Raw genomic sequence first — 27,176 nt, 5'->3', positions numbered from 1 at the left:
TCGTTTTTGGGATCCCTGGGTGGTGCAGCGGTTTGGTGCCTGCCTTTGGCCCAGGGCGCGATCCTGGAGACCCGGGATCGAATCCCACATTGGGCTCCCGGTGCATGGAGCCTGCTTCTCCCTCTGCCTGTGTCTCTGCCTCTCTCTCTCTCTCTGTGAGACTATCATAAATAAATAAAAATTAAAAAAAACAAAACAAAACAAAAAACAAAAAACAAAACTGTTCGTTTTTAATAGCAAAAGCAACTGAAATACCTTCCAACCTTGGGATATGATGCAGCTTTAAAAGGGAACAAGCAAGGCTTTATTGTACATTGCAGTAGAGTGTTCTCCAAAATACATTAGAAAAAACAAGGTGCAAAAAAAAAAAAAGAAAAAACAAGGTGCAGATGTATATAGTGTATCTTTTTTGTGTAGTAAAGGTTATGGGGATTCAGAATTAAATAACGGAATAATAAACTGAAAAACTAAGAACTGAGGAGGGAGAGGCCAGTGGGAGGAGGCAAAAGAGAAAGAAGTTAGATGTTCCTGGATAAGTCTTGTTTATAGCTTTGACTTTGGAACTATGTGCATATTTTAAAATATTTAAAAACAAAAGTAAAATTCAGTAATAAAGCAATCTCTAACAGTTAAACTGAAGGAAAAAACCCTATTTTGATTGATAGTGTAAACACAGGGAGAATAATAATAATTATTTTATTTTATTTTTTAATAATAATTATTTTAAATGACTTCAGAATATGGAATTTTGACTATATATTCCTCATGGGATATATGCTAAGGACAAAAACATGCACAAAAAAATTTTTGCACTACATTCAACAGTCTTACAATACTACATTCAGCCAGTCTTACCATTATAATATGGAGTTATTTTGTATTCATGTTACTGTCTTGGGAACCAAAGTTTTAAGCAGAAGAGGAAAGAGATAGAAAAATAAAGTCAAAGAGATTTTAAGTAAAAATCCTCTAAGTTTTAACTTAATTTGGGACTACAGTATGAAATCATGATTTATTTTTCTCTAAAAATAGCACGTATTTCCTAGCTCTGTCCTTTGGAAATACCTAAAAACTATAACAAGCAGTAGTGAACATTCATAGCCTCCAGGTTGTCTTTTCCAAATACTGTTTCCCCCATAAAGCAACCAGAGTTCCATGGGAAAACAGTACTTCCAGGTCCCGGGCAAGAAATGTACAAGATGGTCTTAGCACATCTTGCCTGAAAGCGATGAAGCCATACAGGATTACCAAGGCTTTATCAAAAGAACACACAAGCTTAATTGATGGGGCTTTCACTGGCTAAAGATGGGACAGTTAGAGCATGAAGAAAGAATTTGCCCTTTTAACTTATCTCATGCCTGACAGCTATTGTGCAGAGCTTTTCCGGACATACCTGGGTTCTTATGTTGTAGTTTAAGAGCATGTCTCCATTTTCCTGTTTTCATTTCTTTATTCTGGTGGTTAGCAACCTCTGCAAGATAAGTTTTACATGCCTGAAGGTATATTTTAAGGGTTATTTCTTCCTATACTTTTCAAAGTTAAAATTTTAAAAAGTTAAAGTAATTTTGAATATACTTTCAAAGTTAAAATTCAAAGTTAAAATTTTGAATTTAAGAATCTGTAGAGTACACAGAGATGGCTATAATTTTTATATTATAAATGGTTTAATATCAAGCCTTTTGCCAATAGGATCCTGAGATCAATACATATATGTTACTGTTTTTCTGAAGTTAAAAAAACAATAGTTAAAATTAATTATTCAAAAATAAGAGTACATAGTAACAAAATCAGGGTGCATCATATGCATATGCATCATAGGGTGCAAGAAGAGGACATATAAAATTAAGAGACTATGAATGTTAGAATATATAATTGCTCAGTATTTATCCATTCATAAACACATCAATTAAGTAGCTTTCATTACACTTGTGTTAGGCTCTAGATAAAATATTTTTTAAAGGCATAATTAACAGCTTATGCAGAAACCACTTTTATTTCTCACTTTTAACCCTTACTAATTGAAGAGAAATAGGTTTGTACAAAATAAGACAACTGCCCATTATTCTAATCTTTGAGTTCTTTTGAGGCCTAGGTGTCGTACCCATCTAGTTCTTCATAAGACTTGGTGTAGGTACCATAGCCTTGGGAAATTTTTCTTAAGTGCTAGTCCCTAGGTGGGGTTGGGAGCCTCTTCTTTGCCCTCATAGCAGTTTGTGGATTCTCTCAGTTCCTTTGGTATGCCTGAGTGTAGTGATTTATTTAAATTTGTCTTCCTCTAGAATTGGACCTTCTTGAGAATAGGTGCCATGTCTTAATTAAACATTTTGTATTTCCAGTGCCTTGTACAAGGCAACTGTCTGATAGGTGATTCGTGAACAAATGAATGCATGCATGCCATCTTCAACTAGTCACTCATTTTGGAAAGTCTACTTAATATTAGTCTGAAGATTTTAAAAATCACTTCTCATAGACCTTAAATTTTCAAATAGTTAAGGATTCTGAATTATGTACATTATTTTGTTAACCAGTCTTAGTCTCTTTTTTTTTTTTCTTTTTTGGGTGACTTCTATTTTGAGACATGAAATGGTATAACTGGAAAGAGAGCTTATAGATCATCTAATTCTATCCCCTATTTGACAAATTAAAGAGGAGTTTGTATTAAAAAAAAATAAAGAGGAGTTTGTGGTTATAAAACAAGGTAGGCAGTGGCACAAGTAAGACTCAGTTACATCTTAGACTCTGATTCCAGTATTATTTCCCTGTAGCAGGCAGTTTTTTAAAATGCTGTTAATGTTACAGTATTAGTATATAATAATACAATATCTATAGTAATAATACAGTAATATAATCATAGTAGCAGTAGTAATGATAATAGCTGTGCTATTATTTGATTTCCTAACTATAAAGTAGCTCTTTTACCTCTGTTTCATGCATGAGGAAAATAGAAACTTAGTAAAGACCAGCCACACAGCTAATATATAGCAGAATTACATTAATCCAAGTTGGTTGGTTTCTGTTTTCACTTTACTCTATTGTCCGATTTATGCATGGTACCTTTAAAAACAAAATACACAATTTAAAATTACTTGTTTGGGGGCTCCTGGGTGGCTCCGTGGTTGAGCATCTGCCTTTGGCTCAGGGCGTGATCCCTGGGTCCTGGGATCCAGTCCCACATCAGGCTCCCTGTAGGGAGCCTGCTTCTCCTTCTGCCTGTGTCTCTGCCTCTCTCTCTCTCTCTCTCTCTCATGAATAAATAAATAAAATCTTAAAAAAAAATTACTTGTTTGGAACATTACAAAAATCTTAACCTTGTTTCCTAACCAGAAAGGTGTGGATTAGGACTAAAAAAAAAAAAAAAAAAAAAAAAAAAACTCTGTGGTCCCCAAGAGCTCTAAATACCCTTTGATAATGAATATAATCAGGCACTTTGTCCACCACTGGTTGGCCTAGTTAAAACCCAAGGTCCCCTTACATCAGAGTTTGATGATTTTTCCCCCCCTGTCCCACAGTATTGGAGATTGTGTCCTCTTGGTTGATCTTTCTTTTCTTTCTCCTTTCCTTTTCTTTCTTTCTTTCTTTCTTTCTTTCTTTCTTTCTTTCTTTCTTTCTTTCTTTCTTTCTTTCTTTCTTTCTTTCTTTCCTTTCTTCCTTCCTTCCTTCCTTCCTTCCTTCCTTCCTTCCTTCCTTCCTTTCTTTCTTTCTTTTTCATTTATTTATTCATGAGAGACAGAGAGAGAGGCAGAGACACAGGCAGAGGGAGAAGCAGGCTCCATGCAGGGAGCCCGACACAGGACTCAATCCCGGGTCTCCAGGATCAAGCCCTGGGCTCAAGGCGCCGCTAAACTCCTGAGCCACCTGGGCTACCCTGATTTTTCTTGAAGCTATGAAATGACAGATAAATCTGTGTGGGTCAATTTCCTACATACTCTGGAGACTAAAGCTTTTATTTTCTTATCTAAGCATTGATTTCTTTTCAGCCTCTAATTGAAATTTCTTTTGAATTACAACAGATACATTCACATAAGTTCTTAATTGGAAAGCTTTTTAAGAATATACCTCTCCAGGGGCTCCTGGGTGGCTCAGTTGGTTAAACATTGGACTATTTATTTCAGCTCCAGTTGTGACTTTAGGGTCAGGAGATCATCTCCCTGCAGAGCGCAGAGCCTCTTGGGATTCTCTTTCTCCCTCTCCCTCTGCCTCCCCAACTACTGTGCACAAGCCTATATATAATATATCTTCAACTATAATTCCTAAAGATAGTATGTCAGCTTTATACAAATTCTTGGGACTTACCCAGTAATGGGCTTGTATCTATTTTAGTCTTACCTGGAATTTTTAAAGATATTTGCATGCTGTCACCCCAGTCAGAATGGTGAAAATTAACAAGACAGGAAACAACAAATGTTAGAGAGGATGTGGAGAAAGGGGAACCCTCTTGCACTGTTGGTGGGAATGTGAACTGGTGCAGCCACTCTGGAAAACTGTGTGGAGGTTCCTCAAAGAGTTAAAAATAGAACTACCCTATGACCCAGCAATTGCACTACTGGGGATTTACCCCAAAGATACAGATGCAGTGAAACAGCAGAACACCTGCACCCCAATGTTTATAGCAGCAATGTCCACAATAGCCAAACTCTGGAAGGAGCCTAAATGTCCATTGAAAGATGAATGGATAAAGAAGATGTCCATATGTACAATGGAATATTACTCAGCCATTAGAAACGACAAATACCCACCATTTGCTTCAACGTGGATAGAACTGGAGGGTATTAATGCTTAGTGAAGTAAGTCAGTCGGAGAAGGACAAACATTACATGGTTTCATTCATTTGGGGAATATAAAAAATAGTGAAAGGGAATAAAGGGGGAAGCCTGGGTGGCTCAACGGTTTAGTGCCGCCTTCAGCCCAGGTTGTGATCCTGGAGACCCGGGATTTCGAGTCCCACGTCTGGCTCCCTGCATAGAGCCTGCTTCTCCCTCTGCCGTGCCTCTGCCTCTCTGTGTCTCTCATGAATAAACAAATAAAATCTTAAAAAAAAGGGGGGGGGGGAATAAAAGGGAAAGGAGAGAAAATGGGAAATATCAGTGAGGGTGACAGCACATGAGAGACCCCTAACTCTGGGAAACGAACAAGGGGTGGTGGAAGGGGGAGTGGGCAGGGGAATGGGGTGACTGGGTGACGGGCACTGAGGGGGGGCACTTGATGGAACGAGCACTGGGTGTTACGCTGTATGTTGGCAAATCGAACTCCAATAATAAAATATACAAAAAAAAAAAAAAAGATATTTGCATGCTTAATGTTGATCTAAAAATTAAGCTTGGAATTTCCCGTAAACTCTGAGTACTAGGACTTCTTTTTTCATTACTGATTTCTTTCTCTTCTTATGTCAGGCTTTCCATAGGACTTTCAAAAACTGTGAAGTCAGCAATGAAATGGAAAGTCTAGTAGTACTTATTGCAGCATGGGGCTGTAGCTCAGTAAAGAAAGAAACTTATTCTCACAATTGATCTCCCAATGTAAAATGTACCTTTAGTAAATATCCACAGAACAGGTTAAAGCTGCATTCCTATAATCATTAGATTTTCTCTAAATGATCTCAAATGTCATTCATCTTAGTTTTCTCTCATATGTTATTTACTGAATTCAGTTCCTGAAAAATAACTATGTTTCAAGTGTAGTTTCTAATGTAAACCTCACATATGCTTTACTCTGTGGTGAATACTAAGAATGCCCTTGCAGGAGTTTTATAAGATATCTTCCTGAAATTATTCAAGAAATTCACAGTTGAACAAGAAAAAACTTAGATCTGGATCCAAGAGACCAAATCTAATTTACATTTGTTCTTTTATAGCCATACCTTACATTTAAGAAATAGAAAATGTGACTAGGAAAAAAACATAATTTTGGTGACAGACATTGTACATTAAAACCTTTATTGAGTAAAAATCATTTTCCTAAGCCAAAACTCATTCTTGAGTTGAATATTGTTTATAGATTTTTATTGAGACATGCAGTAGATTTTTAATAACTAGTAGGTAGCACAAATAAGACACAAAGTTTTTGATTTCCAGGAATCCTTTGGGTTGACCTTTATTGCTAACCTGCTGATGCATGATCCTTAATTATTAATAGTCAGAACACTTGGAAGCTGCTGGACAATTGTTCTTTAGAAAATTGTTCCATCGTATTTAGCAGAGGGAGTTTTTTAGCTGCGAGTTTTGGTGATATTCAATTAACCATTAAACACCATTCCCCAGTTGTAAGGATTTCTGGTAATTTTTGGTGTTTTTTTTTTTTTTTTTTTAATTAGTGTAATTTTCCATCACTAGTGTCATAGTGTTAATTTTTATTCATTACCTGATAGTACTTGAGAAGTAGGACAAAGCAAGACACCTCTCCAGATTTTGTAGTGAGTCTGTTTAGAACCTAAAATGGGCATTTCTTTGGAGAATTTTCTTTTGGGAGAAATGTTTTCTGCTTGATTTTAATTCTATAATCGTACTTATAGATTTAAAAATATATTTCTAAGTATTTCTTATTGTACATCAAGAAACATGAATTAAGAAATAGCTTATCGATCAAACTTCACTGTCTTTTGGTTGTCTATTCTTACATAGCTATATTAATGATAATTACACATAGTCTGACATAAGTAATCCTAATAGTTTATGTCTCTCTTAACAGATTTTATTAAACAAAGAAGAGCAGGACTGAATGAATTCATTCAGAACTTAGTTAGGTATCCAGAACTTTACAACCAGTAAGTAATTTTCATTGTGTTTTGAAGAGGTACTGAAACCAAATCTAAGAATATTGAATATGCTACTGATAATAGATTTTATATGTTCTGTGGAATGTTACTGTGCTATATATGTTTGTAAAATCCGCAAGCAGTTTTCTTCTGATCTTCTTAATCTCCTTTTCCCTCCATCAACTCATGGCCTTAGTTATTTTCTTCCTTTTGTACCTGTATTAGTTTTGTAGATCAAACTTGGAAGAACTTTGCATAGTACACAGTTAAGACATTTTTCTAATTATATTCGAAAAGCATTTGTTAAATCACTATATTGTATACCTGAAACTAGTATTTTATTGTCTGTTAAATAACTGGGATTTAAATGAAAACTTTTTTGAAGCATTTATTAAGTACTTGTTATATGTATTGGTAATATAAAGAGAACCTTCCAGAAGAATAGGCTCCCAGTTGAGTGTGAGAAACAGGCATATAAACAAGCAATTAAAGGTAGGAAAGTTTTATGAAAGAGGTGCTAGAAGATAGCAGAGAAAAATGTGAACAGCTTTCCTTGGGAGAAAGTCAAGCAAGGCTTCCTGGTATTTAAAGGATGTGCAGTTGTTCAGGAAAAGATAGGGAGAGTGTCCAGGCAAAAGGGGCAGTACATGTAACAATCTGTAAAAAGTCTAACATGTTCAAGACACTTAAGTGTTGACATTTTATGGTGACTAGACTACAGAGTAGGTTTTCAGAAAGGAGATGAGGCTGAAGGAATTGGCAAGGGTCTTGCACACATGCCACTGCTTCTTGTTCCACCACTTCTTGACCCAAATGGGGTCTCCAGGCTTTCTCAACACAGCATTGCAGGCAGCCACTGAGCATGAAAGTGCTTTCCCAGCCCTGTGTGTATCTCATGTTAATAAGCCAGAGGATTGGGGCATCTCAGATACAGGAACGTACAGGTAGAGCCATCGTTTTACATGTGTTTTCATTTTTTAGTCTGGTAATGAGTTCATGGATATTCATTATTATGATGTAGATTTTAAATTTACGTCTATATTACTTAACATTGTTTTGTTTATATAAAGTGTTCTTGGAAGAAATAAAGAGGATAGAGTAAACTATGTGGGGAGCTTTTCCATAGTTATGTAGATATGAAGGTTGCCTTATGGACAGTGATGCATCTTTAATATTCCTTTCAGAATCACAGCACTGGAGGACTGTATTTTTAGCAGTTCTAAAACCAGTGACTACCAATTTGTGTAGTTCTTCACAGTGTAATTATTGAGGGCTTCTATCATTCTGAGTAAGTCCTCTGACCTCCTTTTTTTAATTTAATATAACTTACTAAATTAGTAAAATACTAGAACTGGACCTCCTCTAGCCAAGGTCTCCTGCCCAGTGCTTTAGATTTTCCCTAATGCTCACAAGTAGGACAAGGGTCAGGAAGAAGCACAGCACTTGTGGTAGCTCTGGGATTAGCCCGTGCATTGAGGAGCAGGTGCCTTTCCATTCTGGGCCTTCAGCAGGTAACAAACACACACAAAATCAGGGAAGATCCTTGAACTCAGAGTTTGTACATCTGCTCTTTTCCTTAGCAAAGAGACTTTTGTGATTTGGCTCTCTGTATGATTATTTTTTAAACATTATGTCTTTTCCCTAGGACAGATTCTAGGTCTTCAGCTTAGATCTACACCCTAACCTCTAATTTTTGCTGTCTGCACTTGAGATCACTAAAGATTGGTGGGTTAGTGGCTTGTTTGAAATACAGTTCATACATTGGGAGGCCAAATTTGTCTTCTTTGATGGAGCCTCACATGGAATAAGTATAGAACGAGTGGTGGTGGTGGTGGTGATTATTTCACCCAGCATTTTGAAGTGTTAGTCAGAACCTCTACCACTATATATTAAATTCTAAATGTTTATTCTGGATCTGTAACATTTTAAAGATGTTATATTTTGTGTTAAAAGCAATTTGGTTATTTTAACTTTAACATTATACTATAAAATACACAATTCTTAAAACCTAATGGATTTTTTTGTACATATATATACCCTACAACTGCCATCATTCCATTCAAGGTAGAGGACATTTAAAGAATTCCAAAAATAAATACCCAGGGATTTTTTCAAACTTAATTTTTCACTGCCATCATCTTGATGTTAACAGAGCTTTGTTAATTTTCATACTTCTCATTTATACATCAAATTATAAAGTAGTACAAATTTAAGAGAGCAAGAAGAAAAGCCAATCATCAAGTATACCGTGAACACCTACTGTGTGCCTGTTACTTCTGTGTCAGGGAAATATACTTTAAAAATACTTAATGGGGTGCCTAGCTAGCTCAGTTGGTGGAGCATGTGGCTCTTGATCTTGGGTTGGGAGTTTGAGCCCCATGGTGGGTGTAGAGATTACTTAAAAATAAAAATCTTAAAATACCTTTACTTATTCTACAACAACTTTATTAGAATTTATTTTTTAAATTATCTTAAAACTAGAATAAGATGGCTTAATATTTATTTCTCTAATTTCTAGATTTAAAAAAGGTTTTCTGAGCATATTGGCAGTGCATGATATAAAGTAAAACAATGACAAATTTGCTTTTTTTTTTTAAGATTTTATTTTTTTATTTATTCATGAGACACAGAAGAGAGGCAGAGACACAGGCAGAGAGAGAAGCAGGTTCCCTGCAGGGAGCCCGATGCAGGACCCAATCCCAGGACCCCAGGATCACGCCCTGAGCCAAAGGCAGACGCTCAGCCACTGAGCCACCCAGGTGTCCCAGACAAATTTGACTTATTAAAAACTTTTGAACCCCAGAAATCACAAGTGAAATTAAAAACCAAAAATGTAAAAAAAGAATGTAGGAAAAGCTTCCCATAGTAAAGGACAATCGATAAAATAATATAGAAGGAGCTTGTGCAGATAGTACACATGACACCAAAACAAATGGACAAAGCATATTAATGATTTATAAAAGAGGAGATACAAGTGACTGTCAGAGAAACTTAACATTTCTTTATTTAAGAAATGCAAATGGGAGTAAAATACCTTATTTTAGCTTTATTGAGGTATAACATATACAGAAAAGAGCACAAATCATATTATACAGCTTAATGAACTATGAGAAAATGAACACACCTGAGTTGCCACTCCCTGAGGCCAGGAACTAGAACATTACCAGAACACCTGACACCCCTCACATGCCTCTTTACCATCTGTATTCCTTCCCTCCTCCTCAAAGGTTAACTATTCTCCTGATTTTTAGCAAGAAAGATTAATGTCCCATTGTTGTACTTTATAATAAATGGCATCATACAATATGTATTCTCTATCTGGTTTGTTTTCAACCATGTGAGTCATTTATGTTGTTGCATATAGCTATAAATTGTTGATTTCCATGGCTGTATAGCATCCCATTGTATGAATATACTCATTTATCCATTTTGCGACTGATGCACATTTGAGTTAGTTTTATTTTGTTATAATGTTGCCATTAACATCTTTTCGTGCATAACATTTCTGATATATTTGGAGTAGAACTTCTAGGTTGTAAGGTATTATATGCTTAACCTTACGGGATAATGTTAATGTTTTCCAAAGTGATTGTACCAAATAATACTTCCACTATCCATGTCTGAGATTGCACTGCTCACCTCACCAACACTTAGTATTGTTAGACTCTTCCATCTCAGCCGTTCTGGTGAGTGGATTGTGGTATCTTACTGTTGCTTTAATTTGTATTTCACTAATTACTAGTAAAGTGGAGTGTCTTTTACTTAAATTATTACCTTTCACTTATTAAATTATTAGAGAGTTTTATGAGCTAATATTTAATGCTAATCAGAACTGGAGAGAGTCTTCAGGATGTTCATGTACTGCTGGAAGATAATGGAATTAGTATAACCTCTCTAAAAATCACATTAACAAACTGTATTTAAAGCTTGAAGGGGATCCCTGGGTGGCGCAGTGGTTTGGCGCCTGCCTTTGGCCCAGGGCGTGATCCTGGAGACCCGGGATCAAATCCCACGTCAGGCTCCCGGTACATGGAGCCTGCTTCTCCCTCTGCCTGTGTCTCTGCCTCTCTCTCTCTCTCTCTGTGTGACTATCATAAATTTTAAAAAATTCCATATGGATTGAAAAAAAAAAAAGGCTTGAAAATGGTTTATAATTCAGACCAAATAAGTTTATTTTTAAAAACCTGTAGTGAAAATAATAAATGTAGTTCTAATGGTATGCAGAAGGATTACCAATTGCAACATTATTTGTAGCAGTGAAACTTGTATAGTAGAAAGTTGGAGGCCATCTACATATCCTAAAGCAAGGGAGTCATTGAGTGACATTTAGTGCATTCTTATCATACAACATCATACATTTATCATAAGTAACTGCTTACAAGGAATTTTTAATAACATGGGGAAATGTTTATGGTATAATTTTTTAGGTGAAAAACAGTAAAATAAAAATAACTTAAATACAGGATGGTCTTACAGTAGAGGAAGAAGATTGAAATAAAATACCACCGAGATAAGTAATAGTTGCCTCACTGTGGTAAGATTGAAGATCCTCACCCTCACCTTTAAAAAAGAATTTTTATTGAGATAAAATTCATATAAATATCATTCACCCTTTTAACTATTTTTAAAGTATTCAATTCAGTGGTATTTAATATAATTACATTGTTGTGCAGCCATCACAACTATCCCATTCTATTTCCCGAAGTCTAATCTAACATTAACATGACTCCAAAGTGACTACAGTTGACCCTTGAACAACATGGATTTGAACTGTGCAGGTCCACTTATGCATGGCTTATTTTTTGATAAATACAGTACTGTAAATGTGTTTTCTCTTTCTTAAGATTTTCTTAATAACATTTTATATTGTAAGAATGCAGTATATAATATGACACAAAATATGTGTTAATCAACTATTTATGTTATTGGTCAGGCTTCAGGCAAACAGTAGGCTGTTAGTAGTTAAATTTGGGGGGAATCAAAAGTTATACGTGGATTTTCAGCTACATGAGGCATTGGTGCCTCTAATCCCCACGTTGTTTAAGAGTCAACTGTATTTTTTAATTTCTCCCTTCTTCCAACCCTTGGCAACTACTAATCTACTTTTATGTCACTATGGATTTGCCTATTCTGGACATTTCATATAAGTGGAGTGTCCATATATGGGATGCCTGGGTGTCTTGGCGGTTGAGTGTCTGCCTTTGGCTCAGGGCGTGATCCTGGAGTCTTGGGATCAAGTCTTGCATTGGGCTTCCTGCATGGAGTCTGCTTCTCCCTCTGCCTATGTCTCTGCCTCTCTCTGTGTGTCTTTCATGAATAAATAAATACAATCTAAAAAATAAAAGTGGAGGGCAGCCCCGGTGGCGCAGCGGTTTGGCACTGCCTGCAGCCTGGGGTGTGATCCTGGAGACCCAGGATCGAGTCCCACATCGGGCTCCCTGCGTGGAGCCTGCTTCTCCCTCTGCCTGTGTCTCTGCCTCTCTCTCTCTCTGTGTCTATGAATAAATAAATAAAATCTTTAAAAAAATAAAAAAATAAAAAAAAATAAAAGTGGAGTCATATAATATGTGACCTTTTTTATTTTAGAACATTGTTTTTGAGGTCACCATGGAGGATCATGTACTTCCTTTTTAAGTCAGTACTTCCTTTTTAAGACTGAATAATATTCCTTTGTATGAATATGCTACATCTTCTTTGTCCATTCATCAGTTGGTTAACATTTGGGTTGTTTCTACTTTTTGGCTATTGTAAATAATGCTGCTGGGAACATTTGTTTTGAGTTTTTGTGTGAATATGTTTTTATTTTTCTTGGGTACATACCTAGGAATCGAATTGCTTAGTCATATGGAAATTCTATGTTGAACATTTTGAGGAACTGCCAGACTGTTTCCCACAGTGACTACACTATTTTATGTGCTTACCAGCCCCTACTGTTTTTTTGTTTTTTAAAATTTTTATTTATTTATGATAGTCACAGTGAGAGAGAGAGAGAGGCAGAGGCACAGGCAGAGGGAGAAGCAGGCTCCATGCACCGGGAGCCTGATGTGGGATTCGATCCCGGGTCTCCAGGATCACGCCCTGAGCCAAAGGCAGGCACCAAACCGCTGCGCCACCCAGAGATCCCGCCCCTACTGTTTTTAAAAATTATTTTTCATCTCTCTGAAATTTTTACAATGAATGTATATTTTACTTAATTATTAAGAACAATCTGAGGAAGAGGTACCTCAAACACAGAGATTAAATCATCCCTCAGGATCATCATTAATGCCATCCTATCAGTGCATTCGTGCATTAAGTCTCCTCTTGTAGTTTAGTCCCATTTTTTTTTCCACTTCATCTTTGATCTTCATACACATCTCTTCATCCCTCCTGTTAATACTCATTTTAATATATTTGTTATATGTCCTTGGAATTTGTATTTTGGGTGTTGTTTCACATCTGTGAGTATTTAATAAATATACAAAAATGATACTGTGCTATACAGTGTTTTGTTTCTGGTTCTTTTTTTTTTTTAAGATTTTATTTATTTATTCATGAGAGACAGAGAGGCAGAGACATAGGCAGAGGGAGAAACAGGTTCCATGCAGGGAGCCTGATGTGGGACCCAATCCCGGGACTCCAGGATCATGCCCTGGGCTGAAGGCAGGTGCTAAACCGCTGAGCCACCTAGGCGTCCCTTGTTTTTGACTCTCGAGTGGAATTCTTTGTGGGCATCAACTGTAGCTTTCTTACTAATTTCTCTAGTGGTAGATGCCTATTTTGCTTCTAATTCAGTACTATAGAGAAAGTTGGAATGAGTATCTTAGTTATGGGTCTTTCACTGAACCCTACAGATAATTTTTTATCTGTATCTTTTATTAAATTTTTTTGTAGTTTATTAGTAGAACTGGAATTCGTAGGACTGGAATTTGTAGAATAGGAAAAACACATACACAGTTTCACCAAATGCTGGGAACATTTGTTTTGAGTTTTTGTGTGAATATGTTTTTATTTTTCTTGGGTACATAGAAAAGTTACCTCATTTTACATTCTTACTATATTCCTAACCAACTTCTGGTATTACCTTTCTGATTTTTCCAATTAATGAACATAAAGTGTATATCATTGATGTTTTAATTTGTATTTATTAGTTAAGCTAGACATCTTCCTAGGGTTTTTCTTTATGAACTGCCTTGTTTGTATCTTTGACCATTTGTCTGTTGGATTCCCTATTTTTAAAAAACTAATCAGCTTGTTCCTTATATAATATTATCGATGGATTGTATTGGCTTTCATGCTGTTAATGCTACTATGGTTATTTTCATTTTAAAATGGAGAAAAGCTATAGAAATGCTTTCAAAGTCATAATAAAGTTAATTTTTGTTTTTAGTCCAGACGTCAGAGCATTTCTTCAAATGGACAGTCCAAAACATCAGTCAGATCCATCTGAAGATGAGGATGAAAGAAGTACTCAGAAGGTAGTAGGAGGGATTATATTTTTTAACAGAAAAACTACTATTCCCCAAAGATGAAATTACTGGCAACTTTAGGGCAACATTTACTTAAAATGATGTAATTTCATCCATTATAAATTTTCTACTCTCTAGAATACATAAAGACAAATGTGTACACCTCTTACTAATTACTGTTTCTTTCAAAATTTATAAATGAGTACTTTTATGATAAAAAGTAAGATATGTTAGTATTTAGTAGGAAGAGTAGTAGAAAGTTTAGTTAGTAGAAAGTTTTGAAAATTGATATATTACTTCCTTATCACTAATCAGACCACTAATTTTTAACATTTTAGTAATTTTCTTTCTATTCTTCTCTTAATATATAAGGATTTTTAAGTTACCTGATTTTAATTGTATAGCATATATAATTATATATTCTACTCTCTTCACTTTACATCTTAATTTTTTGTCATTATGTATCTTCATAATCATTAACATACTTAAACTATTATTTTGAATTTTGGCCAGCAGGAAAGGCCTTTTCAACCAGAATGTTAATTTAATACTTCTTCCTCTACATAGCCAGGTTTTTTGGTGCAGAACAGTCAATACACATCTGCCAGTTGGCATCAACTGTTTTATTCCTATAGGTATACACGCATAATCAGTATGTGTTCCAAATCAAGAATAGGATATTCTTATTTTTTTAAATCAATTATAATAACATAAATAAATATAATAAGCTGTGGCTTATTATAAAGATGTTTTTAGCATTTACTTTAGAAATGTTAAATGTGAGAAAGATAAATTGCAATAACTTAACCCAGAGAATTATTATTTAGCGATTAAAATTATAATGAAAAATGTAAATAAACATGGGTAACATCTTTATAATTAAAAAGTGATGAAAACTAGATATAAATGTTTGGTTAATATATACATGAAAATCAGAGGTGTTAGGTTGAAGTGTATTTTTGTCTTTATAATGTCTTATTTTGTCATGGTTCTGTTTTTGTGATTTAAAGATAATATGAATCAGAATATTATGTCCCACAGCTAAAATCTTTATTTGGAGAATAGACCTATTCCTTTTTTGCAGCTACTATAAAGTAGTAATTTTCCTTCTCTGATATCATAAGAGGGTTTTCAGTAGAAAACTGATATATCTGATATATATAACTGATATAAACTGATATATATATCGTTTCCATTTGTGACATGATTGATCCATAAAAGAATATTTTAATTTTATATCTGTGCGACTTGTCAAAAGAGAAACAAACTGGGACAGAATTCATAATAAATAAGGCATAAAAAGGAAAAACATTTGTGTAAAAATATCACACAAATGGATTTTTGAAAAAAAAGAAGATTTAAGACCCCAGTAGGTTAAAGAAAAGGAGCATGAAGAAATACTGTTAGTGAACAGATGGGAGAATGTTCAACCTCAATGCCAATAGCAAGTGAAATTTGTACAAAAGAGATTTTTTTCTGACAAATTAACAAAAATTTAAGTAGATAAAATACTTTAGGACTGATAAGGGTTAAAGCACAGTAGGCACCCTCGGGTTTTCCTGGCATTGCTGTAATTTTATGCAACTCTTTTGGAAAGCAATTTGGCAATGTGTACCAAACATGAAAATATTCAAGTCATTTAGGAGTTGATGCAAATGAAATAATTCTTCACACAGGGGAAAAAAAAAAGATACTCATTTTAGTACAGTTTATATGAAAAATTAGAAACAGTTTAAATATTCATCAATCAAATAGTGTTTGTCCCCATATATTGTGTATTCTGAGATATTAATATTTTAAGTTTTGACATACTGTTACCTGAAATTAGTGTATAAAATTTTATATGCATATTTTCACAGTATGATACCAGTTTTTTAAAGTTACACAAAGACTATATGAAATTGCTGTAATATTTGCAAAAATCATCTGTTAATAAGGTTACAGATTTTTTATTTATTTTTATTTATTTATTTTTTTTGGTTACAGATTTTTTAAAAGCATTTTCTTCTTGGTACTTTCCATGTTTTCCAACTATGAGAATATATTTTTCATTGAAAAAGATGAAATTATTAAAAAATATGTTAAAGAATAAAATGTATGTAACCCTGATTTTCCATATTTTGCTTGCTAATCATATTGAGAGTATATAGGCTTAGGTCATTTGAAAAATATCTTGCCTTGCCATAGGAGACAGCTGGTTTTGAAGAAAGAACCAGACTAATGAGAACTTCCCGAATTCTGGTTCCTGTTCTCTGCTGATTTTGGCCTTAGATCTGAATTTTATTTCCTGTCTCTTTTTTCATCCATAAAACCTGAAACTTGGACTAGGACCTCTTGCAGTTTTAAGATATGGATGAAAAGAATCTCTTCAGAAAAGAGAAAGAGCTGTGTTTTGCCTTACAGCTATAACTATTTTTTAAAATTATTTTAAGATTTATTTATTTGAGAGAGAGTGCATGTGAGAGAGAGGCAGAGGGAGAGAATCCCCACTGAGTGCAGAGCCCAACCAATGGCTCCATCTCAAGACCTATGAGATCATGGGGATCCCTGGGTGGCTCAGCGGTTTAGCGCCTGCCTTTGGCCCAGGGCGCGATCCTGGAGTCCCAGGATTGAGTCCCATGTCACGCTCCTGGCATGGAGCCTGCTTCTCCCTCCTCCTGTGTCTCTGCCTCTCTCTCTCTCTCTCTATGTCTATCATAAATAAATCTTAAGAAAAAAAAGACCTATGAGATCATGACCTGACACATAACCGACTAAGCCACCCAGGCACCCTGCTGTAGCTATTTATTAAGGACTTCTAAGTGGATAACTAAATTAATAGCCAGAAAATACCTTTGAGGGCATCTAGATGTTTCAACTTTTTTAGAGAGAGAAAGCAGCCAAAACAAATCAGGAAACTTATGCTTTTGTTAGTGTTCACTGTTAATAAATTATATCTCACCCTCAGTTTACTATTTAGATGTAATTTTTAAAAATAGAGTAAAAGGTTATCTAATTATATCTCCCAATAATTTCCATTATCATTTCAGAAATGTGCTCTATTAGGAAAATCATTGCTATGTATTGAAATCTTCCTACATAATGGTGTGATTTAGGGCACAAGTTGTCCTATTGTTAAATCCATGCTTACTGAATCCTCTTCCTTCATTTATATAAAAAAGTTAGTTAGTTGCATGGAAAAGTGATCCAGTTTTGAGAGGCCTAGGTGGCTTAGTCAGTTGAACAACTGGCTCTTAGTTTTGGCTCAGGTCATGATCTCGAGTCGTGGGATGGCCCTCCATGGGGCTCCCCACTCAGTGGAGAGTCTGCTTGAAGATTCTGTCCCTCTGCCCCTGCCTCTGCTCACTCTCTCGTCCCTTCCCTCTCTCTCTGAAATAAATCTTTAAAAAAAGAGAAAAAGTAATCCGTAAGTTTTCTGCACATTCATTAAAAGATAAACGTATCAGAATTGTAACTTAGTTTGCTTATTTTATCAGATTCTCTGGAACACTATAATATATAAACAGAAAAGATTATTCCATGTTAAAATTATGGCACAACAAGATAAATCTAATTTCATGAACCAGATTTTTAACATATTTTTTTTGTCTTGTGGTAGATTGTATGGTTCTCTCTATTTCTGTCTTCTGGGGACTGAAAATGTATTACTTGAAAGTTTTTTGTGTAAAGATATTGATTGGTAGGAAATTTGTAAGTAAGAAGCTGGTGCCAGTATTGTTATTTATAAGAAATGTATTATTGGGATCCCTGGGTGGCGCAGTGGTTTAGCGCTTGCCTTTGGCCCAGGGCGCGATCCTGGAGACCCGGGATCGAATCCCACGTCGGGCTCCCAGTGCTGGAGCCTGCTTCTCCTTCTGCCTGTGTCTCTGCATCTCTCTCTCTCTTTGTGTGACTATCATAAATAAATAAAAATTAAAAAAAAAAAAAAAAAAAGAAATGTATTATTATACTTAGGAGTTTTTGCCCTTTATTTTTAAAAGTAGTTTGTATTTTAGAGGTTGTCTATAAGTTTCAAATGAATTTAAATGGAAATATATATATATCTCTAAGAAGAAATTGCTTAGATAAAATTTTTTGGTTCTGATTAACCTAAAGAAAAAAATTCTTTAAAGCTTATTTTATATCTATAATTTATATGAAATGTAATTATATAGAGCTGTAGTAAAAGTATGCATATTTGGGATATCTATAACTATTTTAATTCTCTGTATGCATAAAGAATTTCAAAGGGAATTTATGTGAAGCAATTTACTTACACTTGGCTTTGCAAAAAGTGCTCACATTAATAGGATCACTAGATTAATCTTATGGGACTTGGGGTTAAATTTCTAGCTAATTAGTGAGCTAGAATCTATTTTAGGTTAAATTGCTTTTTGGCATAGTAGGTAAGTAAAGATTTGCTTCTAAATTAGTATTAGGGATCAAATTTACCATATTAATTATTGTAAAGAGAAAAGGCTATCTAAAATTTTTATTTGGGGCACCTGGGTGGCTCACTCAATTAAGTGTCTGCCTTTGGCTCAAGTCATGATCCCAGGGTCCTGGGATCGAGCCCCACGTTGGGTTCCCTATTCAGCGGGAAGCATGCTTCTCCCCCTCCCCTTGCTTGTGTTCTCTCTCTCTTTCTCTGTCAGATAAATAAAATCTTTAAAATAAAACAAAACAAAATAAAATTTTTATTTACCTACAGTGGTAGAATTGAAAGAAAAGCTCTCTTGTCTACATATATTTGATTTAGAAATAAGTCTGTCTCCTATAATTCAGTCAAGCATTTGCAGTCTTCAACATCATAGTATCATTTGCATATCATAAAATTAATAAGCAATTATTTGAAAATTTTGAAAAAAAAGACAGCCATTTACCAGCTTTTTAAATGTAGAAATGATCCTTCATAAATTGTGGTTTCTACAGCCACTTGTCCAAGGACCTTTCCCCAGTTTACTTCATTCATTTGACAACTTTGAGCTTCATTTCTGCCATATTTTTTCCTTAAAACTGCTCTTGAAATTTATCATAAAAATGAGTATGTTTATATTGATTATATGTTTCCAAATAACTTTCTGCATTTATTAAGAATTAGGACTTCAGGTTTCTTTAATATGAAAATACATCCAATATCTGTGGTAGAATTATGTATATTTTATTTTCAGAAACATTCATTGACTGTTAACCTTTGAAGCTCCAATAAGAGTGTTACTGTTTTTTTTCCCCCATCCCAATAGCTACACTCTACCTCACAGAACATCAACCTGGGACCATCTGGAAATCCTCAGTAAGTTTGTTTCAGACATCCCCTAATTGAATTCTAGGAAGACCTTTTTTGTGACTATGCAAATATACACCAGTTTAATTACACCGGTTTAACTAGAATCCTATAAAATATAAGAACCACAGTTACACTGAATATAGTACTATCACATGCTTGCGTATTTTATTGCTCTAGCTTTGCATTACTGTAATAGAGCTCTGAGGAGTTTTTAAATCCATAATTTATTATCAGGTTTTACTGTTCTGCCTTTGTTATTTTTATGGTGTGTGTGTGTGTGTGTGTGTGTGTGTGTGTAACCAGGAGACCATATTTCTTGGGAGATCTTAAGTCCTGAGAGGTACTCTGACAAAAGTATCCATGCAGACCTAACAGATATTCTCTCTGGTGCTCAGTGTTATTGGTGAAACCCTAAGTGTCAGCCAGCTTGTTCTAGAGGAGTTGTGATGGACATGCTTAGCATCTTAAAGGCTGTTAAACTTGCTCTGACCAGTTCCTCCCACAGTCCCATATTTGAGCACAGGGAAGACAGTTTGAGGAACAGCAGAAATGGCAAATATAGACTCCATCTTGAGTGTCAACTCCCGCAGTTCATTAGAAGTGAATGCCTAGACTACAAATACAAAGGATTCCAAGGCCACTTCTTGACTCAGTTTGAGGAGTGCCTTGACAGATTAGTGGTATCTGCCGTGGAGAAGAAGTATAGAGTTGCTGTCCTTATGTATAATTATTCTTTTTCAGGTTCATTGGACTCATTCTGAAGTAGTCTATCTTTTATCCCAGGACATTATGTTTCCCTCACTCCTTTGGTCCACTTAGTGAGTAGACAGTTGAGAAATGGCTCAGGGATTGGGTCCTAGGAGACTACAACATTGCAGTAAGGTAGAAAAACTGGGAATGCAATGTCACAAAATTAGTTGAAGGAAAGTGTGTCAAGGGAGGAGTAATTAACTCCGTTAATGTTGCTGGTAAAGCAGATAATTGTTGAGAATTGACCACCGGATTTGACCTTTGTGAGCCATTTTAGTGGTGTGGTGGGTACAGACCCTGATAAGAAAGAGTTCAAGAGAGACCTAGAGGAGAGGACAGCAGGAATAGATAAAGAATTAAATCTCTTACTTGAGGAGTTCTGCTGCAAAGGAAAGCACAGAAATGGGGTGGTAGCTGAAAGGGAAGGTTTGGTCTTGAGCATGATTTTCTGTTGTCATACACTAAGTTGGTCAGGCAGCACAGAAACAGAAACTTGCTTTCACTTAGTTCATCACTGACAGTTAACAGTGGGACCTTGAGTATTGCCTCAGTTAGCCTATTTACTATGTTTGAGGAATTTGCAAGATTTTTTGCTGTTACATTTATTTAAAAAAAATATTTAAGTGTCTCAGCATATCATTCAGGAGCAAAATAACTAGTCCAAAGAGCAGATTCTTGAAGAAGAAAAACACCTGAGCTTAGTTAAGTATTTATCTCCCTAATCTTTACCTGTTATTATTTAACCTAGACCTTGTGTTACTCTCATGTTTGAATTGACTTTATTTTGATAATGAATTAAAGTAGATTTAAAGTCTAGGGGCACCTGGGTGGCTCAGTCCAGTTGAGCATCTGCCGTCAGCTCAGGTTATGATCTCAGAGTTCTGGGATTGAGCCCCACATCGGCTTCCAGCTCAACAGGGAGTCTTGCTTCTCCCTCTCTCTGCCTCTCCCTCCCTCTTGTTGCATGCTCTCGTGTGTGCACATGTGCGCGCGCTCTCTCTCTCTTTCTCTCTCTCTCAAATAAATAATCAATCCTTTTTAAAAAATTAAAGGAAATTTAAAATCTAAATGGAGTCGTTCTCCTCTTCTTAGTCCAACTTAGGATTCAGTCTGTGTTGAAGGAAACAGCTCTTCTGTCTGTTTAGGCTCTGCTTTCTGCTGCAATGTGCTTTTGCCTACCTATAGCGAATGTCATTTTTACCTGACAGGTTAATATAAATAAAAGGACAAAACTAGTGTTCCCTCTGGTTTCTCTACTGGATTTTCTGCATTACCATGTATGAGAATAAGCAGAGAGGTCTTTTATCTGTAATGTACAGTAAGTGATGTATACATGTCAGAAGAATTGCCAGACGAGGCAGTCCTTGAAATATATTACTAATTTATATAATTATTCAGTGTCCTTATTAACAACATTGGTGAGTTTATGGTTAATAAAATTGATTTAAATAGAAACTATTTTGAGTTCAAAACAATATACAGGCATAGATACATCCTTTTCCCCAAAGAGACTATTATTAAAATCCCTCTTAAGCAGAACTTAACAAGACTTAAATAAAGTTAAAAAAAAAAAAAAAGACTTAAATAAACTTATAAAATGTCTTATCAGAAAGTAGATGTTACTACTATTCATTATTAATCTATTTTATATTCAGAATGAGTTACTACCAGTGTGGAAGCTGGAGTCATCATGCTGAAATGCCTTGTGCTCAGCATTTACTTAGTAAAGAGTAGGTGCTAAGTAATGTTTAAAAGTTGACATCTTTCCAATTTCTAGGAAGCTAAATCTTGTCATTGTCCATTTATTTCAGTGCTAAACCAACAGACTTTGATTTCCTGAAAGTTATTGGAAAAGGCAGCTTTGGCAAGGTAAGAGTGTTTTTAATTTGTCATTCAGTAAATAAGTACCTAAGAAATGCATGCCTTATGTATTCCAGGCTTCAGGACTTGTTGGTATGCAGGGTATGGAGTTACAATGGTTTTCTCTATCTTTGAAATACGTAGGGAGATAAGGCATCTACTCCAATTTTTTTTTTTTAATTTTTTTTCTTAAATTTTTATTTATTTGTGATAGTCACAGAGAGAGAGAGAGAATGAGGCAGAGACACAGGCAGAGGGAGAAGCAGGCTCCATGCACCGGGAGCCCGACGTGGGATTCGATCCCGGGTCTCCAGGATCGCGCCCTGGGCCAAAGGCAGGCGCCAAACCGCTGCGCCACCCAGGGATCCCTCTACTCCAATTTTAACATAAAATTCATTTGTTCAAGTATTTCTTGAGCCCCTCCGATGTGCCAAGCAGAATACTGGGTTCTGGTTAGTTAGAGAGTATTGAACAAAAATTATATAGTTACTGGAACACCTGGATGGCTCAGTGGTTGAGCATCTGCCTTCAGCTCAGGCCATGATCCCGGGATCCGGGATCAGGTCCTGCATTAGGCTCCATGTGGGGGGCTGCTTCTCCCTCTGCCTATGTCTCTGCTTCTCTCTCTCTCTCTCTCTCTCTCTCTCTCCCTCTCTCCCTCTCTTTCTCCCTCTCTCTCTCTCTGTCTCTCATGAACAAATAAATCTTAAAAATAAAATTTAAAAAATTTTTAAAATGACATAGTTACTACCTTTGTGGTGCTTGTAACCTAGTAGAGAAAATAGCCAATTAAAAATATGCAGTCAAGGATAGCCCGGGTGGCTCAGTGGTTTAGTGCCACCTTCAGCCCAGGGCTTGATCCTGGAGACCCGGGATTGGGTCCCGCGTCGAGCTTCCTGCATGGAGCCTGTTTCTCCCTCTGCTTGTGTCTCTGCCTCTCTCTCTGTCTCTGTCTCTCATGAATAAATAAAAATAAAATCTTAAAAAACAAAAAACGCAGTCAGGGATGCCTGGGTGGCTCAGTGGTTGAGCACCTGCCTTTGGCGCATGGCATGATCCTGGAGTCCCAGGATCGAGTCCCACATCTGGCTCCCTGCAAGGAGCCTGCTTCTCCCTCTGCCTATGTCTCCGCCTCTCCCTCTCTTTCTCTGTGTCTTTCATGAATAAATAAATAAAATCTTTAAAAAAAATGCAGTCAGCACTTGATGGGATGAGCACTGGGTGTTATATGTTATATGTTCCCATATATATATGTTATATATATATGTTATATGTTATATATATATTATATAATCCAACTCCAATAAAAAATATATAATAAAAAATATGCAATCAATTAAATAATTAAAAGCAGTAATGGGGATTGTGATATAAATAAAGAATAACGTGAAGTGATGGAGGACAGTAGGCAAGTGGTGGTGAAATTCCTCTTCAGATGGGTGTCCAAGGATGGCTTCTTTAAAGAGGTGCTGTTTAAGCTGAAGCTGGAAAAAAAAAAATGAGCAGCTCTGAAAATAACAGTTGGGGAAAGAAAGGGATATGTGAAAACCCTGCTGTTCCTCATACAGTGAGTATCAGATGAATCCTATAATTTGATCATGTGGCCAAACCAGGGAAGGAGAATCTGCTTTAAGGCCAAAAGCATCATAGATGGAGTTACCAGAATCATCAGATAGATTTAAGTGATTTTTTGCATTACACTTCAATCTGTAGTGAAAATAAATATGCATGTGTTTAATTATAGTTTGCTGCATTCCTAGCTTTGGGTATCTCTAGTTTGTTTTCTGAGTTCCCTGGATACCAGAAACTGTGACCATACATTTAAATCCACGTGTGTTAATTCAGCACACATATATTGGCCACCCACTACATGCTGGACATTGTACTAGTACAGCAACAGAAGGTTAGAGAGGGATACTGCACTCAAAATGCTCAGTTTGTTGGGATGTTAGAGATAATCTGTCATTAAAAACAAAAAGTATTATGGGGGGGCACCTGGGTGCCTCAGTAGTTGAGCGTCTGCCTTTGATTCAGGTCATGATCCCAGGGTCCTCAGATCGAGTCCCACATCAGGCTCCCTGGAGGAAGCCTGCTTGTCCCTCTACCTATGTCTCTGCCTCTCTCTCTCTCTCTCTCTCTCTCTGTGTCCCTCATGAATAAAATCTTAAAAAAAAAAAAAAAAGTACTATCTTTTGGAAACTTCATGTTTAGATCTAGAGTCTACCAGAAATTGGTTCCTGGGTCTACTATGAAGTTGCAGGGTGTCACAGTTCATTTTTTCCCCTATTGATATCCAACTGATCCCACACAATTTATTGAAAAGACAGATCTTTTCCCACTGATCTGTAGGGTGACCTGCATCATTTATCCATTGTCCATATATGCATGGATCTGCTTCTAGATTTTATGTTTTATATTTCTGTTTCAAGATTGTACATTTTGTTCCATTGTTCTACTGGACTGCAAAATAGCTTGATATCCAACAAAACAAGTCCTCCCTCTTTGTTCTTCAAGAGTCTTAGCCCTCTGCATATCTTTTTAAGTTTTAGAATTAGCATGCTAATTTCCACAAAATTCAGCTGGATTTTCTTTTTAAAGATTTTATTTATTCATGAGATACACAGAGAGAGGCAGATACATAGGCAGAGGGAGAAGCAGGTTCCCCACAGGGAGCTCCATACAGGACTCAATGCCAGGACCCCTTCAGCCCTGTGCTGAAGGCAGATGCTCAACCACTGAGCCACCCAGGTGTCCCTCGGCTGGATTTTGATTGGGATTGCATTGAACTGCAGATCAATTTGGAAAGAGTTGTTACTTTTATATCACTGAGTCTTCTGTGACCATGGATATTTTTTTAATTTAGTTCATCTTTAATTTTTCTCAGTACTGTTTTATTGTCCTATATAGAGTTTTTACACATCTTTAATTAGATTTATTCCTGTGTGTTTCATTTTTTTATGCTGTTGAAAACTGGTGATAATTATTGAAGCTAAATATATGCAATTACGTGCGTGACACATTGGTTCTACTTCTACCCATATATATATCCAACAGAAATACGTGCACATATGCAATAATTCATAAACAATCTAAATGTCTGTCAATTAAGGAATGGATTAAACTGTATAATGCGTTTTTCACAGAACTAGAGGAAATAATCTTTTTTTTCTTTTTTTTTATTGGTGTTCAATTTACCAACATACAGAATAACCCCCAGTACCCGTCATCCACTCACTCCCACCCCCCGCCCTCCTCCCCTTCTACCACCCCTAGTTCGTTTCCCAGAGTTAGGAGTCTTTACATTCTGTCTCCCTTTCTGATTTCCCACACATTTCTTCTCCCTTCCCTTATATTCCCTTTCACTATTATTTATATTCCCCAAATGAATGAAAACATATAATGTTTGTCCTTCTCCGACTGACTTACTTCACTCAGCATAATACCCTCCAGTTCCGTCCACGTTGAAGCAAATGGTGGGTATTTGTCGTTTCTAATGACTGAGTAATATTCCATTGTATACATAAACCACATCTTCTTTATCCACTCATCTTTCGATGGACACCAGGGCTCCTTCCACAGTTTGGCTATTGTGGTCATTGCTGCTAGAAACATCGGGGTGCAGGTGTCCCTGCGTTTCATTGCATCTGTATCTTTGGGGTAAATCCCAAACAGTGCAATTGCTGGGTCGTAGGGCAGGTCTATTTTTAACTCTTTGAGGAACCTCCACACAGTTTTCCAGAGTGGCTGCACCAGTTCACATTCCCACCAACAGTGTAAGAGGGTTCCCTTTTCTCCGCATCCTCTCCAACATTTGTGGTTTCCTGCCTTGTTAATTTTCCCCATTCTCACTGGTGTGAGGTGGTATCTCATTGTGGTTTTGATTTGTATTTCCCTGATGGCAAGTGATGCAGAGCATTTTCTCATGTGCATGTTGGCCATGTCTCTGTCTTCCTCTGTGAGATTTCTCTTCATGTCTTTTGCCCATTTCATGAGTGGATTGTTTGTTTCTTTGGTGTTGAGTTTAATAAGTTCTTTATAGATCTTGGAAACTAGCCCTTTATCTGATACGTCATTTGCAAATATCTTCTCCCATTCTGTAGGTTGTCTTTTAGTTTTGTTGACTGTATCCTTTGCTGTGCAAAAGCTTCTTATCTTGATGAAGTCCCAATAGTTCATTTTTGCTTTTGTTTCTTTTGCCTTCGAGGATGTATCTTGCAAGAAGTTACTGTGGCTGAGTTCAAAAAGGGTGTTGCCTGTGTTCTCCTCTAGGATTTTGATGGAATCTTGTCTCACATTTAGATCTTTCATCCATTTTGAGTTTATCTTTGTGTATGGTGCAAGAGAGTGGTCTAGTTTCATTCTTCTGCATGTGGATGTCCAATTTTCCCAGCACCATTTATTGAAGAGACTGTCTTTCTTCCAATGGATAGTCTTTCCTCCTTTATCAAATATTAGTAGACCATAAAGTTCAGGGTCCACTTCTGGGTTCTCTATTCTGTTCCATTGATCTATGTGTCTGTTTTTGTGCCAGTACCACACTGTCTTGATGACCACAGCTTTGTAGTACAACCTGAAATCTGGCATTGTGATGCCCCCAGATATGGTTTTCTTTTTTAAAATTCCCCTGGCTATTCGGGGTCTTTTCTGATTCCACACAAATCTTAAAATTATTTGTTCTAACTCTCTGAAGAAAGTCCATGGTATTTTGATAGGGATTGCATTAAATGTGTAAATTACCCTGGGTAACATTGACATTTTCACAATATTAATTCTGCCAATCCATGAGCATGGAACATTTTTCCATCTCTTTGTGTCTTCCTCAATTTCTTTCAGAAGTGTTCTATAGTTTTTAGGGTATAGATCCTTTACCTCTTTGGTTAGGTTTATTCCTAGGTATCTTATGCTTTTGGGTGCAATTGTAAATGGGATTGACTCCTTAATTTCTCTTTCTTCAGTCTCATTGTTAGTGTATAGAAATGCCACTGATTTCTGGGCATTGATTTTGTATCCTGCCATGCTACCAAATTGCTGTATGAGTTCTAGCAATCTTGGGGTGGAAACTTTTGGGTTTTCTATGTAGAGTATCATGTCATCGGCGAAG

The 27,176-nt window shown here is 36.1% G+C and overlaps 1 protein-coding gene across 8 annotated transcripts in view; it reads left to right on the top strand.

Annotated features, from left to right (window-relative positions):
* The window catches only part of SGK3 (serum/glucocorticoid regulated kinase family member 3), a 180,820-nt gene that overhangs the window by 123,230 nt on the left and 30,414 nt on the right, over positions 1-27,176 (top strand). For all 8 annotated transcript variants that reach the window (XM_077876729.1, XM_077876726.1, XM_077876733.1 and 5 more), the window contains 4 exons: positions 6,685-6,760; positions 14,121-14,208; positions 19,422-19,471; positions 22,027-22,084. In XM_077876729.1, coding sequence (XP_077732855.1) covers positions 6,685-6,760; positions 14,121-14,208; positions 19,422-19,471; positions 22,027-22,084 — 272 coding nt within the window. The remainder of the gene's footprint in view (positions 1-6,684; positions 6,761-14,120; positions 14,209-19,421; positions 19,472-22,026; positions 22,085-27,176) is intronic.

Source organism: Canis aureus, chromosome 28 (assembly GCF_053574225.1).
Source record: "Canis aureus isolate CA01 chromosome 28, VMU_Caureus_v.1.0, whole genome shotgun sequence".
Taxonomy (NCBI): domain Eukaryota; kingdom Metazoa; phylum Chordata; class Mammalia; order Carnivora; family Canidae; genus Canis; species Canis aureus.
Note: the sequence above shows the minus strand (reverse complement) of the source record. Positions and strands in the feature narration are given on the sequence as shown.